Raw genomic sequence first — 16,852 nt, forward strand, 5'->3', positions numbered from 1 at the left:
TCTGGCCATCTAAACTAACACAAGGTTTGGATACAAAAGAAATGTACTGTACCGGTAGTGTGCGTCTTTAAAATTATGCAAAATAAGCATCTGAAAGGCATGCTACAACAAAGGCTGCTCAGAGAGAAGTGGCTTCTATGAAACAGTCACTGTTTTAACTTATGGCCATAACTGAGTCTACATATCAAAAAATCCATGCTTTCTGTCCAGTAATTTCATGCTGGTTAGCTAAGACATTCTTGCTTAGTATGTAGCACTTCAAATAATACCTTTTCCTTGGCAGTACTTATTATTAGTTCTCGTAGCCATCAATTTTCTAGTCTTTATACAACTCACTTTCATTTTTCTTAGCCGTAGCATAAAAATTCAATAGCACTTACCAGCTGGGAAAATTACCTCTGATTAAGAAAACAGAAAAGACGGATTATATTTTTAACCTGTGAAAAATCTGACTTGCAAAAGCTATTAATTGCTGTCTAGGTATTATTCTTCAAAAGTCAAGGATTACGATTCTCGCTCATCGCCTCTAAACGTGCTACTTGCTACATCCTTCCTCAGTGAGATCGGCTTCCAGCTCTATAAATCCCAGCACCTTTTCCCATGCTGGAGCCAGACTTCCTTGCCTTTTTCCACAACCGTTTGGCTTATCAAAGCAAAACCTCCACTCTCTCACGTTCAGTGCCATTGCAATTTTCGTCTTCTTCTCCAGGACCCCCTTGCTGGCTCATCTCTTGGGATGATTATTCCACAGCACGTGAGCTCAGTGGTTTGATGGCCTCTTCTGCTGGCTGTCGCTGTCCTGCTCATCGGCCAGTTCAGAGAGTTGCAGCACCGCGCACTGCAGCCCACACCAAGGCAAGGGGGCTTTGCAGATCTCTTCCCAGCCATCGTTGTCGATATCGTAGCCAACCACGTCTTGCGTGGGGACTTCTTGTGAGTTTTGCCATTTCTTTCCCCCGATAAGAAGAGCCGTTTCCTCTACCACTGCCAGGCCATAGCAAAATCGATCATAGATCAGCGGTCTTAACCGAGTCCACTGGTTTTGATCGGGGTCGTATCTTTCTATTTCAGAGAACGGTTCATATAATCCTAAAAAGGTGAATATGGCTTCTCTGATTGTTGCCATCTGATGCCCAAACCGAGCAATGCTCATGGGGGCTTGTTTCATCCACTGCCCTTCAAGCGAGCTCAGAGAATATACGTCCTTGCTTGTGTTGGCTGGGTCTGAGTACTTGCCGCCCGAGATGTATATAATATTCTTGCAAATGGCACTGGCATGGCCATGTATCTTGCACGGCAATTCCCTGGCCTTCGTCCATCTGTCCCTGCTGATGTTGTAGACTTCCACAGATGAATGCAGCGACCCATCTTCACCCCTTCCACCAATGGCAAAGATATCCTTGCCTAGGACACAACAAGAAAACTGGCTTCTCTTTTCCAGCATGCCGGTGATTTGTGTCCACGTGTTAAATCTCGGATCGTAACGATGGACCTTGTTCGTAACCGATAAGACCTTTTCGGTTTTAGCGTCACCCGGGGCACCACTTTCTATCTCCCCACCCAAGACATAGAGGAAGTTCCCCACCACGCACACGCTGTGGTTCTGCACCATGTCCCGCACCTGCGTGAGAGCTCGCCATTTGTGATTGTAAACGTCGAAGGCCACCACATCGGTGACGAGCCCCTCACTTGCTGTCCCTCCCCCCAGCAGAATGATCCGAGTTTTCTGGTTCCTCAGCGTGGTGGACTTATCCTGCAGGACAGGCTGTTTGAAAACAGATGTATGGTAATTTATTGCTTTAATGATCAAGCACTTAATACCTGCGGAGAGGGGCACTTCTGACTGTGTGTAGGATTTTCTCAGCTCTTCCACCGGGATGAGGCCGTATCTTACGTGCTCTAAAAGGCTGCTTGCATGAGCGAGCCTGGATTTATCCTGCTTCAGCCACAGCAGCACAAGATTCAACAGGCGGGTTTCTTTCACCATGGGGAGATCTGGTGATTCAACCACTGCTAGCAAAGACCTGAAGTTCAGCTCGAGCAGTCCTGTCAAATCCAAGTCCAGCAGTTTCCAGAGATTACTGACAATGTATTTTTCTGTTGCTGCCAAGGCATCCGGCAGGTAGAACTTCCTGGCCACGTTGGCGGAGAAGCAGCAGTTTTCCAAGGCAAGATTGTTAACTAAGTACTGATTGCAGAGGCCGATAGCATCAGTCACTTGCAAGTAGCTTGCAGCTTCCAAGGTATCCTCCAGGCTTTCAAAGGAAAGGGGCAACAAGGAAGTGTAAATGAAATCCAGGACGTGCTGGAGACCGGTGGGTGAGACAACTTGCAGGTGAATTACACTGGCTTTAGATTCTTGGGTATAACTTTTGAACATGGCTCGGAAATAGTCGCTGGAGCATGCTAACAAGGACTTGTGTGCAGGAAACTCGTTTTCCTTCACTTTCAGCAAAATATCGCACAGAAAGCCCTCTGATCTCAGGGTCTGGTACTGGGCGAGCACAGCGGTGCCGTGTGCTTTGCAGTAGGAGAGGAAGTAGCTCATGGTAGGCAATGCAACGCTTTCCCCTTGAGTTATGAAAGCTAAAATGCAATTAGATATTGAAACAGCTGCCCTACTCAACAGCCATTGCTTGAATGCCCACCAGACCTCCAGCTGTTAGAGAAAAGCCCAACCAAAAAAAAAAAAAACAACAGTCTCTTGCCTGGCATAGCGGGACAGTTAGTAGATTTGTAGTGAATTCAATGCATTCCTTTATAGAAAAAACAGCTGAATGTTATAACAGCTGTAGGATGCTTACTTTTCTCGCCTCCGTCGCCTGTGCAAGGATGAATGGTCCACGGCTGTGCTGAGCACTTGCTTGGCTGGCCATCAGGTGACAGATGAGGGAGCTACATCACAATCCCAACAAATGACACTTTGTGTCTGCTCAGCCGTCGCCCTCGACCCTTCTTGCTCCGCAGGCAGATCAAATAGATCCTCTCTGGCTGCCGGCGCATGGCTCTGAGCAGACAGAGATGAGAAGGGAGCGCTGCCTTTTCTCCTCTCTTGTTTGTGTTTCAAACTCAGATAAGTTTAGACCTCGCCACCCCTGGGACAGCAGCCCCCTTTTCGTCCTCTTTTTGCACTCTACCAGGAAGCCCCAGCCGAAGATCAAATCAGCGCCCGGGGATTATTACGTGAAGATTTTCTAAGCCCATAAATCTTTGCCTGGCAGGCACTAAGACAACCAAAATATCGTGATTAGTCACTGGTTCTATTTGACATGCATTTCTGGGCTCTCTGCTTCACATGACACCGCCATAACTCACAGCTACCAGAATAGCCACAGGCGCATCCCTCGTCCCCCCTGCCCGGGACCCGACCCCAGGCGGGTGAGCGAAGGGGCCAGGGACCGGGTGGACGGAGGAGCTTCCACCGACAGCCGCAGCCAGAGCAGCTGACTTGGGCTGACCTGGCTGGAAATCACAAGGGTAAAACACATTCGCACAAAGCGGTGACAAAAATAGATTCCCCCAGTTCGGCCGTAATAAACAGAAATCTGTTTATAGAGGAGGTTTTGCATAATTGTGCTCTCGGTTACCAGCTGGGAACAAACCCGGAGCCCCCGGGGATGGGCCGGAGCTGACTCGCTCAGCTTTCTCACTTTCCGTTTGTCCCAATTAGAAGCACGTATATGGGGATTATCCCTGATTTACACCCAGGCCCTTCAGGGTCTAATTTCTACCAGGAATAGTAGCTCTGGGCAGGCTACACATTCTGACCTCTTGAAGCTTGCTTTTATTTTTCTTTTTTTTTTTCCCTGTGGAACTCTGGGTGGAGGTGTTCCAGAATCTCCTCCTGACACCTTTCTTTCCAGCTCAAACATGCTCAGGACTTGCACACCTTGACAGGGTTGATAAACGCCAGACCTTTTTGCTGCATCATGAGCCAGCAGACTTGGGGGCAGAGGAGGATCCCTCAAGACTGAAAAATTTCACCTTTTACTCAAGCCAAAGGTAAAGACTTTTTACTGTATTTGCTTATATTCATTTATGTGATGTCATGAAATTCTGGCTCACCCCAGTAGTCAAGGGGTGTTTGGGAGCTGACTGGATCCTAACATGGGTCATGCATGTCGTGCAACTGTTCTAGTGACCCTAAACTGTCTTGCTAAGCAGACCGATACCTACATATGCTCTGTTCTGTTTGTGGGGAAGGACTCCAAAACCAACATTCTTTATTGCTATATAGCTCTGAAAATTGATTTACTGCTTGATCCACTTTCCATCATAGACCATAAATCAGGATCTTGCTAAAAAATCTTCCCCCTTGCTAGCAAAATGACATGTACGGGCAGTGGGGATGAAGGAAGAAAGGGATGCCTTGTTTCTTTTTCCCAGTGGCTTTGCCTATGTCCATGCTGGGACAACTCTAAAGTATTTCAGATGTTGTTAGCAAAGCTGTGCAGTTGAGTCCAAGCTTCTGGTTTGATGCTTTTCCTATTTTGGACAAACCAGAGACCAGGTACCTCTATCACCCCTCGGCAGTCATGCATGCCGGTGATAAGGCACCAGGCCTTAAATGCTCCCACTCCTAAAGATACTGCTTTCCCCAGTTTAACCCCATAAGATACCAAATTTCAATAACACGAGGTGCACATAAACCTCCACTGTTTCAAAACAGCAAGCCGGGGGTGCGCCATCGCACTTTCCCCAGGAGACTGAGCTGTGAGCACAGGGGAGCATGGGGGCTGTGCCTTCAGCGCAGGATTGAGTTTGAGGAGCGTTTCTGCAGCAGTTCTGGCATAAGCAAGTCCTGGCACCACGTCCTCTTCGCCAACAGTCCTTGTCCTCCATCAACCCTTCGCCTGTGCTGCCATGATTGCTGAGTCTGGGGGCTGGGAGGTGACACAACCAGGAACGAATGCTCAGAGACGAGTGGGAGGAAACCCAAAAATACAACAGCAGAGAGATCTCTGCAGCCCGGATCAGGTCCTCAGCCTCCCAAGCAGATGTAGTGCCCCAACCCAGGGCGCAGCAGAGGCAAGCTGCCGGCTGGACAGGCAGCTGGGGACCCACCACCGGGAGAGACCCTTGGCACATGGCACCCCCCCGATGCACAGAAACTGGACTGGTCTTCTCTCGTTGAGCCATGGCCAACTGCCCCCCAGCGCTGGTAAAGTGCTTCATGCATGATGGCAAGCCATAGAAGCTGGGACTGAGGACACATAATTAATTAAATCCTAATTCCCCTGGATCCAGATATGCCAGAAAGGGGTCAGAGATGTGGCTTGGGCGACTGTGGGTATTGCCAGCAGCAGGCAAAACACGCTCGCTCCCCCCGCCAAGCGACGCACTCGCAGGCAAAGGCGACGTGCCTTTTCCTCTCCCTCAGCCGGGCCGGGCCAGGCACTGCCCAGGCCTGCACCGGTTCTGCTGGCACGTGTAAAGTACCAGCACAGCACCGACCACAGGCGCTGTAACTTCAGAGAGGCCAAATGAGGCTCAGGCTGAACATCCGTGCCTGCGCCCAGGGATGCCGTGTTAACCCAACCGGTTGCGCATCGCTTGCTCTCCAAAGGAATTCTGCGCACGGGCTGCAGTTTACGCAGGTCAGTTGACAGCTCATTACAGTGCGTTGCCACAGGAGCCGGTGCTGATTTAACTGAACTGATTTAATACCAGTGCCGGATAAGCAGGTCCTATAATGGTATGCAGATTTGCTGTGCGATTCCCTCTCAGACCTACTTCATCTTCATGGCAATCCAGCTAATAGAAATAGTAAGAATCATGATCCTTATAAAGCTGTTTATTTGCCCAGAGATTTTTTTTCTTTCACTTATAATTGAAATAAAGCCAAATCCTTTCCAGTCCCTTGCTCTGGAGTGACAAAAAAAGATTATAATTTTTGAAACGAGGTTTCTCCCTGCTCCACTTTTAGGCAGTTAGCTTTGTCTAATGAGGGAGCCTACTCAGCCACTACCCTCCTTTGTCAACAGACAAATTATCTCCAGATGGCAGCTCGGGTCTTCGACACCTTTGGAGGAATATTTAATGCCCATCAGCAAGAGAGCAGGCAGTGACTAAACAGCTAACTCATGTATCTCAGGAATAGACCTAGCACTAGGTGGGATGCAGTCAAGCCATGATCTTATTTTTCTCAGCTGTAATTTGGAAGATCAGATCTAATGTTTGACTCACTAGATGGTGCTTAAAATTAGGGAAACATTAGTGTTTCAATGATATATGATTTGCTGGGAACAGATAATACATTTCTAATCATGTGCATCATTTAGACTTTAAATTAGATTTAAATTTCAGGCTTTTAGTGTATTTTCTGTTGAAATCATTGCTATACTACAGTAGACAGCCTGCAATAAAAAAGAATATTCAGAATTGTGTTGTGAAAAATGTTGGCTCCCAATTATTGCAGTTATTGCAGTTATTCTTTTTCCTAAATAAAGCTGAAAAACAGCCTGAATTGCAATGCTGTGTTCAGTGTAATCTTGCAAGTAGGCCATCAGTTAATAAACACTTGAATTACCATTGTAAATTTTCCCAATTATTTTTTTAAGAGTAAAGTTATAAAAAGAGTTGTGCAAGTAAAATTAGGCTCATTAGTAACAAGTGGCTTACTGTAAAATATTCATTACAAAAATCCACAGCGGAGGATTTCTAAGCTACACTTTGCTCCAGAAGAAATCCGTGCAGTCCAGAGGACAATACAGCAAACGCTTCAGATGCTTGATAATGTACCGCATGAACAAATATAGCAAAAGTGAGCCAAATGATGAATGAAATAAGGATGATGTAGCATATAGGTTTTCTAGAAACGACTAATCAGAAAGATCGTATTGATTTGAGTTGTCTTGTAAAAACCATCGGACTAGAGTCTTTACTTCATCCCTGAATAGTCATTCACAACAGTATTTGGGTCACCCCATCTATTTAAAGCAAAGGATGTTTAGCCCGGGAAAGCAGTCTTTAAGAACAAAACAGTAAGAGGGAGAAATTTTCCTGCAGCTAAAAGCAACGTATGGTGAGATCATGTCTGTGTATAAAAGCGCAGGAGCAAGTTACCGGCGGGGATGAGGTGGGCTGAGGCTGTGAGGTTTCCATTTTGGCAGGGGGAGGCTGGGGAGGCGTGTGGCTTTAAGCACTGTCTGTGTGTGAAGGAGAGGGAGGTGCCCACAGGACACTCTGCCCCCCCATGAGCTGGGGAGCAGAAAATCAGGGCAGGGCAGGGCAGGGCAGGGCACCCCCCGGCCCGACGGAGGAGTCCGCAAACCCTCGGCACACCGTATCCATCCCTGTGCCACCCGGGAGGGGGCTGCGTCCGGGGACGATGCTGGCAAGAAACTTCGGCTGAGTGCAAGCCTCCGTCTGCCACTGGGGAGGAGAAGAGGTTTAGTGTGATCAGGAGTCAGAGCAGGGATCCCAGCCAAAGCCTGCTGCAAGGCCGTCTCTGCTAAGCCATGCCTACGTGGCAGTTTTCTGTGGTTTTGCGGAAAAAGAAGAGGAAAGGAGGGAATACCATCGGCACACCTGGGTTGGGGGTGGCATGCCCCAGTTGGGTTACGTGAGCACTAACTACCCCGCCGTGAGAAAGCATCCTGTGTCAAACTGTGAAAGGCAACATGAAATAACAGTCTTTCAATCAGCCTGTGCCTCATTTGTTTTCTCTTCCTTTTTTTCAGGTTCCCTTTCGTTCGCCTCCCATGAAGACAGATGTTGTTATGGCTTCCATTGCCCTCTCAGTGGGTTAGACGTGAGCTTCCCCGGTGAATAAAAAACAAGTTGGGAAAGTTTTTAACTTGGGTTCCTGTTTCAGAGCGATTGCAGTGGGATGAGTCAGGCAATGCAGCTGCAGGATAACGAAGGTGAACGTGTATTTTAACGAGCCCATTTCAGAGCAGATGTACTAATGGCCTTCACAATGCTTCACAGCAGAGGGAAGTTTTCACCTGCTGCTTGGGGGTCTGTCTGCTCCTGAGGTGGTCTGGTGGCAGCGGAGATGCTCTGCATCGAGCCCTTGCTTTCCCCCGGGGGCAGCCAGCGCTGCCCGTGCTGCAGCTGGGGCAGAGAGGGACCTGCGGCCCCTGCCCGGGGGTACCTTCGCTCTGCGTCCAGCTCAGGGCTGCTCAGAGAGCGTGGTGACTGCTGACTTTGCATGGTAAGGACACGTATAGCCCTAGCTGAAGCTGCTCTGCTCACAGGTCGCTTCTGCATGTGTAGAGGCCCCCTTGCTATAAAAGGAACATTTCTGACACCCATGAAGCCCTCCTGCCTCCCCAAGGCCTTGTGGCTGGTTGAACTGGGTTCCCAAGCTTTATTTGCTTTATTTATCAAAAGCTGCAGTTTCGGGCTGTACGACCACTATCGGCAGGAGAGCTGGGTCTTGCCCTTCTGCCCGTGGCTGGATATGCCCAGCAGCTCCCAGCTCTGCCCCTGCTGCAGATAGCCCAGTCCACCCAGTCCAACCCAGATGTGGTTTCTGTGCTCCCAGGGATACATGTACCCAGTACAAGACCAGTATAACCGGGATCCACACCTCATCAGGTCTAAGAAAATGATAAGGAAATGGAGACTGGCTCCCCATGTTGCAATGGTCTCTTAATGCATTTACTTGTAATTAGGACTGGGATTTGTTTTTATAGGGTTAGAAATGTAAGGAACAACCAGTGCTCTGGGACCACAGAGGAGAAAACACAACTGACATCTTCCTCTATTAGGACACCATATAGATGAAGTAAAGCTAAGAGCCTTCATGGAGTTCGCTGCAGACTGCAGAGGTCTCTCTGAAATCAAGGTGCTTTTCACATAAGCTAGTTAGGATTCAGCTCTTCCATCCTCTTCCATTCCCTAATTCACATTCAAGCAAATGCTCTCTAAAATATTGACTGTTGCTTAGTGAAGTAAAGGTTACAGTGTAATCAGCTGCTGTTAGTGCTGTTACTCTATGAGATAATGAGAGCCTGATGTCCACACTCAATTGATCACTAAACCTGTTCCTAGAATCTGTATGCTATTTCATCATCATCGTCGTCGTCATTGTAGCAGCAGCAGCAGCATGTTACCTAATGACTCCGGAGTCGGTCCCTCCATGGTCGCCAACTCTCAGGCTTACCCTTGGGACTGAAGGGATTGCACCTGCACCTGCTAATCCTATGCCATTTGCTCACAAGCACTCAGGTGTGAGATGGGAGAGACAGCTAAGGGAGAGCTCCCAAGCCCTCGCACCGGGTGAAGTGCAGCTGGAATGAATTGCACGTGCTGAAGGATGGATGATGGGTGGCAAACCACCGAGTTTGTAGAGGGCTTTTTGTCTTAGTGACTTCTGACTGCATAAAGCATGCTGGAGTGTGGCAAAGGCATTGATGGGATGTGTTTTATTCACCTTCCTAATCTTCATGAGTTACTGAATTGTGCGTGACTAGTAAGCCTCACCTATCATTTGTCAGGCTGAGCTCAGAGACAGTCCATTGTGGTATGAGGTACCGGTGGCCCTACTCACCAAACAGGGAGAGAGACATCTCCCTCCAGACTAGACAGTCTCTAAATTCCACTGCTGGAAGAAATTTCTAGGGTAGTTATAGGAACTGGACTGCATATGTCAAGTTTTTCTCTGAAGGACAGAGTCCTGGCACACCATGGCTTCAGTCATCTCCTGTCTTCCCCTGGTATGAACTGGATGCATACTGGGCATGCATATAAGCTGTGGATAGCAGTCAGCCAAACCCCTCATCTTGGAGGCACTCTCCAAGAACTAATGTACTATGAGCTAATTTTTATTAATTTTTACTTTAGAGTTCTTGTACCAGCATCAATGCAAATATTGACTTCTTCATGGAAATGCAAGGGTTTGCCTGCCCAGAAAAAACACACCGTCTACTTAAACCAGCTTGAAAGGCTGTAGAGATACTGACTTTCTTTTCAGCGAGTTTATTTAGGTCTCATCTGCCTAGATCAAGGATTGACATAAGTGACTTTCAAAGAGAGTGAACATAGCTAGCCCATGCTCTGAGCCCCAGCGGTATGCACCTGGCACGACAGTGCAGCATCATTTTCTTGGTACAGTGGCAAAGTTTTCAAGGGACCTTTGGATTTTGCCCGCAGTGGAAAAGTCGTCGCTGTATGTTAGCTCTTCTGCCACACCAAAGAAATGAAATTGTAGACAGGTAAAGAGAAAAGCATAAGGCAGATGGACCTGAAACCTACGAAAGCCTTTGGGGGGAAACATAAAGTTCAAAATGCCTAAGAACAAACCATCTTCCCAATACCGCGAAGATTTATCTGTCCGTTGGTCTCCCAGGTGGCCCACCTCTCAAGGGCACTAGGCGACTCTCAGCAGAACCATGGGACTTGTCTGACATTAGAAGTCAGCAGCCCGTGGACAGGCCGCTCCAGCGTTGCTGAGGTACCAAGCAATGCACCCAGGGTAAGCACAAGCCCTTCTGAGGGATGCGGATCAGCCTGAGATGCCCTTTCAGGTGGACTGGCAAAATTCCTCCTGCAGTACAGAGACAGTGCTCTTTTGGGGTGAGGGTGGGGAAGATGCTTCAACAGGATGCCATGCTTCTTCCAGAAAATCCAGAGTCCTCACTCACACAAAACTAGTCCAGTTGCATCCTCCTCCCCTGTTTGCAGAGGCAGCCCTGATGCCTAGGAACCTCCTCTGATCCTGACAGGGGTCATGTCAAAGGGGAGGATGCAAAGGAGAGCTGGAGTTAAATGAGAAATGTGGTTAAATGGAGCTACCATACAATGGTGTAAATTTGATATCCTACCACTGAAAAGAAGAGGAGATTAAAAATAAATGTACATGCTTAAAATTCTTTAAACTTACAAATAATGACATTGCTAGTACTTTCTGGAGGTAGTGCAATGACAGCAATACAGTAGTTTAGGCCAACATTGACCATCTTGACAGGGTACAACCATGGCTTTCCTACCTTCTGGCCTCTTCCAGTCTTCCCCTTCGCTGAACTATGATCCAAAAAGCAAGTTACTGCAAAGAAAATCTCCTTAATTTGCACTATGGAAATGACAAATCTGGTCAGAGGAAACTTGATTTAAAAAGGTAAGTAGGTTATATATGTAGAGGAGTAGATAATCTCTGTGCCTACACCTTCATTTAGCTCACAGTAACACACGAATGTGCCTACGGCCCTGGTAAAAAAAACCTCAAAATTACTGTATTAGCTTCACAAACTAGGCCTGAGACAGCCCATCACTATGCAGGGAGCTATTGTGCGCTGCTAGTATAGCACTTCCATTACACTAGCTAAGCCAAAGCTTTTAAAAGATAGATTGCATTAAGTATGTTCGCCCATACTTCCCATCAGCACCCCAACATCACTCCCAGGGCTGGATGATCACACTCCCTTGAAAAGAAAACAAGTTCAGGAGATGCCTTGAAATAGCCATATCCACTCACTTCTGACACCCACCAGCTGTACGTGTAAAATAATAAGCAATCTATGCAAACAAACTGCACACCCTGATATTTCTATTACTCCTGACTATGGTTAAGAGGCTGTAGGTAGAAATAATAAAAAGAAAATGAAAGAAATCACCATACAAATCACCTGTCCATTTTTCCCCAAGCAGGTTTATTTACCTTTGACAAAACAAAACAGCTGTTAAAAGTCTGACAGATCTTCTGCAGGGGCTTATATTTTGCAGTTTTCTTCAAATGAGCTTTGTGATCTAATAAGTATTTTCCAGTTCAAAGTTTACAGAGGTGTATGGAAATAGGGGCTGGTTTTGATTCCTTTGAAGCCAATAGGAATTTTGCCATCAACTCTGGTACAATGTCTGTCTTAGCTTAATTATTCAGCTTTATATACCAGCTTTCTCACCTGATATGCAGGGCATATTCAGCTCCCAACGGTCCTCTTGGAATAAAGGTTGTATTAAAGGTCAGACCCTTTACAGTTGAGCCCCTCATCTGCTATAGAAGAGAGCCTGATGAGCTTCTACATAGGGCACGTTATTTTTAATGTGTTAACTCTTGATGTGTAGACATTACATCGGCAGTCTGTATGGGGTGAGCAGGCCCTGGTGAGCAAGGCTGAGGAAGGGCAGCAATAATCTCTGCTCAGACGCTCCCGTAATGTAGCCTTCTCTGACGCTTTAGCGAGCAGAGTCTTCAGCCACCAGCGTTGCATGGCTGCCCTTGCTGTCGCTACTGCTGATTTCACTTGGGTTACTTCAGAAGCAGATAGGCTTGCAGGATTGTTCCTACTGCCTCACCCTCTGGAAATATTTTCATTACATGATAAAAAGGTTGATTTTAGAATTTTTTTTTTGCAGCTAGGCAGGTAGGGCCTTCTCCTGACCTTCCTTATATTTTTAAAAAGGAGTTACTGGAGAAAATACCACATTTCCACAGCCTCCAGAATTACAACACATTACCACAACCTCCAGAAAAGAGGTACTGCAGAGAACTTAAATTCCTCTAGGCCATTTGTGGTTTCCCATACATTGAAATTCTCAACTACAAAGACGAATGGAGAGAAAAAATAGGCATCGCTAAGACATCAGGAACAAAAGTGTTCAGGGCATTTTCAAAGGCAGAAAGAGCAGTTAGAGGCCAGAGTCCCTTCAGGCAGCTAAACAATCCTAATGGCCATTGCTGCTCATGACAATGTCCTTCCGACTTACTAAAATGCAGTGATCAAGGTGACACCAAACTGTCCAATTTGGTTCAGACAGTGTTATGTGCGATGGGCACTTCAGAAACACTCAGAAACTGCTGGCAACTGCCCTCCCGTGAGGCCACTGCTGTAAGTCACTGCTCTCAATAAATCTTGTTGCTTTTAACGGTTTGGGTTTCTCTGAGAAACAAATATTTACCAGCTTCTGGTTTGCACAGTCTTCTAAAGGTCACAGATGCTAGCTCCAAGGGGAGCCAAGCTATTCAACCTTAAACTATTTAACGTTGGCTTCCTGAGCAAGCTTGCGCTGCTATAAAAGCAGGCATCACTATGGGACTTATGTGTAAGGATGGAGGAGTAAAGTTCTTCTCCTCTTGGCCCATTTCAGCACGTTATTTTTAAAAGCTTATGCATTCAGAGATGGAAATGGACACCTTCATTCTGCTTATCCTTTTGAATGGGATTGATGTGTTGAATGCTAATGGTCTGCTGGGAAGTTAGAATTACTTTCTCATATAATAAATCTGGATGGAGGGGAGAGAAAAGGATTTTCTCGGGATTGTTATTAGTGGTGAAACTTTGTATTAAGAAAAAAAAAGGTCCAGGTTTTCCAAAACTATTATAGCCTTTCTACATCCACTACACAACTATACATAGTAACCTGTAGCTCCAGAAAAGCTTCAACTCATCTTAGCTGCTGGCCTCATCTCAAATTCCTGAGACTATTCAGACAAGAAATGGTCTCCGGTAGTTATTTCTTATACCTACCTTTCATTTCATCGTGACCAAAAATCCCAACCAGGAGAATTGCTGGGGAATCACATTTTGTGCCCTGACTCTTTTCATGCTGACTCTTTTCATTTGAATTACATAATTTCTAATAATACCAGTCGCCTGCACACTCATCTGAGCTACTTGCCTGTGACAGCAATAAACTGTGCTGAGCTACACCCTCTGCCTGGTGCAGTTGCTTGGGGTTTGACTTTTAAACTTCTAGTCATTCCTCTTCTTCCTTTTCTGCCTTGTTTCGGTTTTGGTCTGTATAGGCATTAGAGAAGGTGAAGCTTCACATGACTGGGAGCTACCAGTTCTTCTCCTGAATGGGATCCTTTAGCTCCTGCTTGGGTTCAGCAAGAACCAGCTCACTTTCTTTTAAGACTCGTTATTTTTGTTATCTGACCTAGAAGAATCACAAGAGACCAAGGCCCCCACTTAAGAGCCCCTTGCATGCAGGTTAATCATGCCTTGGGAAATATAAGACTTGCTTTCTCACTCCTAGAATGGAAATTGATAGCATGGACATGATTTTCCAATTCGATTGCTCTACTCGGTGTTGTATGTTTCCTGCACAAGCATCACATGTAATATCGCCCTTATATGTTACATTTATGCAGGCCAATAACATCAGCTTTAAATTAGGAAACACTTTCTAACAGTAAAGATAACAAAATGCTAGGATATATTGCCTAGGGAGGTTGTAGAGTTGCCATCATGGTTGGATCTTTAAAGTGTGCTGTAAAGAATATATTCCCTACAAATCTGCCTGGAATTAGGCAAGTATAGCTGCTTGGGCTTGGAGGCAATGAGATGGATTAGATGGTCTTTTGAATCCCTCTGAGGGCTGTACTCTAGGATCTTCTGCTCATGATAAGCCTTCAATCGCAAAGTCCTCTGAACTATGAGGTGTGTGTCTTATCAGGCCTTGGTGATTCACACAAAATTCTCTAATTTTTCTCTAAATAGAGATGTTTTGCTGAAAAACAAAAGTCTTACATAGGAAAAAGCTTGGGACGCATGCTGGTGTGTGATGCTTTGGAGACACCATAATTGCTCTGTTTGGAAAATTTACTGAGCAGTAAATTTCAGTAAGCTGAAAGTGTACAGGACAAAGGACATGCAAAGTGTCTGCCTGAAAGCACTGCCTCTCTTCACAGGAAGAGCCATTGGAAGGTCATTGCCCATCATCACTGCTCTTTAAAAAGCTGCATCCCGGGGATGTCACAACTTGAGCACTTCTGCTGAGATCGATCCATAAAGAACGCGTTTTTGACAACTGACTGGAGTAGTACAGAAATGAACTCCACCACCACTGACGTCAGAGTTATTTTTTCTTTTTTCTTTTTCTCCCCTGCCTCACATAAAGATAAACAAAGTGGGTAGTTTTCTATCTTATTTGAAATTTGAACAGTAGAAATAGTTCTGGTTCTAGGTATTAAGATATTAGGAATTTGCATTTCTGGATGTGCCTTTCCTTTGGTTGTTTTTCCTCAAAGAGAAGGAGCAAGACATGTAAAATGTCAGTAAGCAAAAAAAATCAATAAGCCAGAATGTAACAACAGCCGTGTTCTGTCGGATTCATCCTGTCCCGCACCAAGTCGATACAGGTGCAGGAGAGAGACCCCCTTGCAGAGTTGGAAGCTGCTCTTGGTAAAAGTTTGCTGGGCAATGCAACACCAGTGTGAATGCTGGGACACAAAGAGCCAAATTCTGGAGGAATGATGCCTCCGCATTGATGTACACGTGCGTTTTCTGAAACAACCGTGCCATCCTGCAATGCAAACTCACTTCCCCAACATGCTGGTTCACTTGCTGCTCAAGCAGGCCAGAATGACTTTGCAGTGGAAAACACAGCCAAACTAAAGAAGGTCTCGGCGGGCTGCGATAGTCCCTGCTTAGTGGGGAAGGACTAGAAATCCTGGGCACCTGGGCCGCATCCCCACGGATGTGAGGACAGCAGGGCAGAAAGCCCCAACCAAGTGGGCTGGATGGGGGTGAGCACGGGAAAGACCGGGCTGGCAGAGCCTGGCTCCCGCTGGAGGGCAGGGGAGGGAAGGGGAGGCCCCGGTCCTCCCTCCCTGCTGCCTTGGCCTGCCGCCACCCTAGCGGGAGGGGGCTTGGCAGGCTGCGGTCCCACCTGATGCCTTTCTGAATCGTGCTCTTCCCCAGGCTCCTCCAGAGCCCATGATCTGCTGAGGCCCTTCTCCAGGGGAGTGCTGGTGAGCCACGGGCTTTATACACGAAATACCAATCCGGGAAACGAAGTTCGCCCTCCCACAAAGTGAAGGATGCTGTTCATCTTTTGCCCTCCCTTGCAGCCTACGCTCTCCCACTCTCCCCCTGATTCTCGGAGGCCGCAGGCAAACGCGACTGCTGGTGCAAACCAGCATAGCTTTAGCGGCGCGGATGGCGTGATGCCACGCCGCACCAGCAGATGACCTGGCCCTTGGTTTTAGGTCCGTAACATGACTGTAGCACATGTAGCTTTTGCTTGCCTTGCCGGACACGTGGTGTAGGCAGAGCGCGGCCAGGGAAAGGCCCAGATGTCCCATTTGTGTCACGACGACTATATGAATTTGATGCCGACTCAATTTTCTCAACCGTGTGGTGCCGTCCAGTGTCATTTTCCCGATCTCCACAAAGCTTTCCCCCCTCGCACTGCCCCGCTTGATAGCTCTCAGCATGAGGGTGGTCAGCGGTATTTTATTGGAGAAACAGTCAAAGCATGGAATTAAGATGCGGCCTCATTTGGAGGCATTAGTGCCTGAGTCACTGGGATGTCATTCAGGCGTGAGAACAGCCTGTGAAGGCTTTCAGATCACATGCGTGCATGACATTTAGAAGAGGTGGGTGACCTCACGGGAGATTATCTGAGAGTCTAAACTGGCCGTAGAAAGTGGCATTGGAGGCTTTCATTTATCCTCGCTAACCTTCAGCAATAAAAATGGAGGATGAGCGCATGGATGTGCATGCAGGAAGTATGCGAGAAGCGCTGAGAACATTGTGAAAGCCAGAGGGCTGGTAAACCATACCCCAGCTCCGGTGACACATGGCTGTCATGGAAAGAGGGAGGAGGAGGACACTATGTGTCCTCAGGGCAGAGTGCTTTATTTGATTTTTTGTGTGCGCGCGTTTGCTACCCAACTGTGCAGTAGAAGTTAAGAATTCGTGCTCCTTTCCTGGTTTCTGTAGGAAAGCATGAATTTGGGTATTTTCCTGACCTTGCTAATTCTAGATATGGCCACCAGGCCAGGGCCAGCCTCAGTAGCAACTGTGGGGGCAACCAGCAACACTGAGAAGTACAGTCCTAATTATTCAACCCCCCCCCAGCTTCTTCCATCACTCACCCTGCATCTCCAAATCAGCACCTCAGCACACACCAGGATTGTGGTGGGGAGCAAGGAGCAAGGTAGTTTTCCTGAGTTCAGTAA

At 47.0% G+C, this 16,852-nt stretch overlaps 1 protein-coding gene across 1 annotated transcript; it reads right to left on the reverse strand.

The window, feature by feature from the left end:
* Positions 1–726: 726 nt before the first annotated feature.
* On the reverse strand, positions 727–2,548 carry KLHL34 (kelch-like family member 34). Its single transcript, XM_009573109.1, has one exon. The coding sequence runs from the start codon at positions 2,546–2,548 to the stop codon at positions 761–763; it is 1,788 nt and encodes a 595-aa protein (XP_009571404.1). The 3' UTR covers positions 727–760.
* Positions 2,549–16,852: the final 14,304 nt, after the last annotated feature.

Source organism: Fulmarus glacialis, unplaced genomic scaffold, assembly GCF_000690835.1.
Source record: "Fulmarus glacialis isolate BGI_N327 unplaced genomic scaffold, ASM69083v1 scaffold23252, whole genome shotgun sequence".
In the NCBI taxonomy this organism is placed as follows: domain Eukaryota; kingdom Metazoa; phylum Chordata; class Aves; order Procellariiformes; family Procellariidae; genus Fulmarus; species Fulmarus glacialis.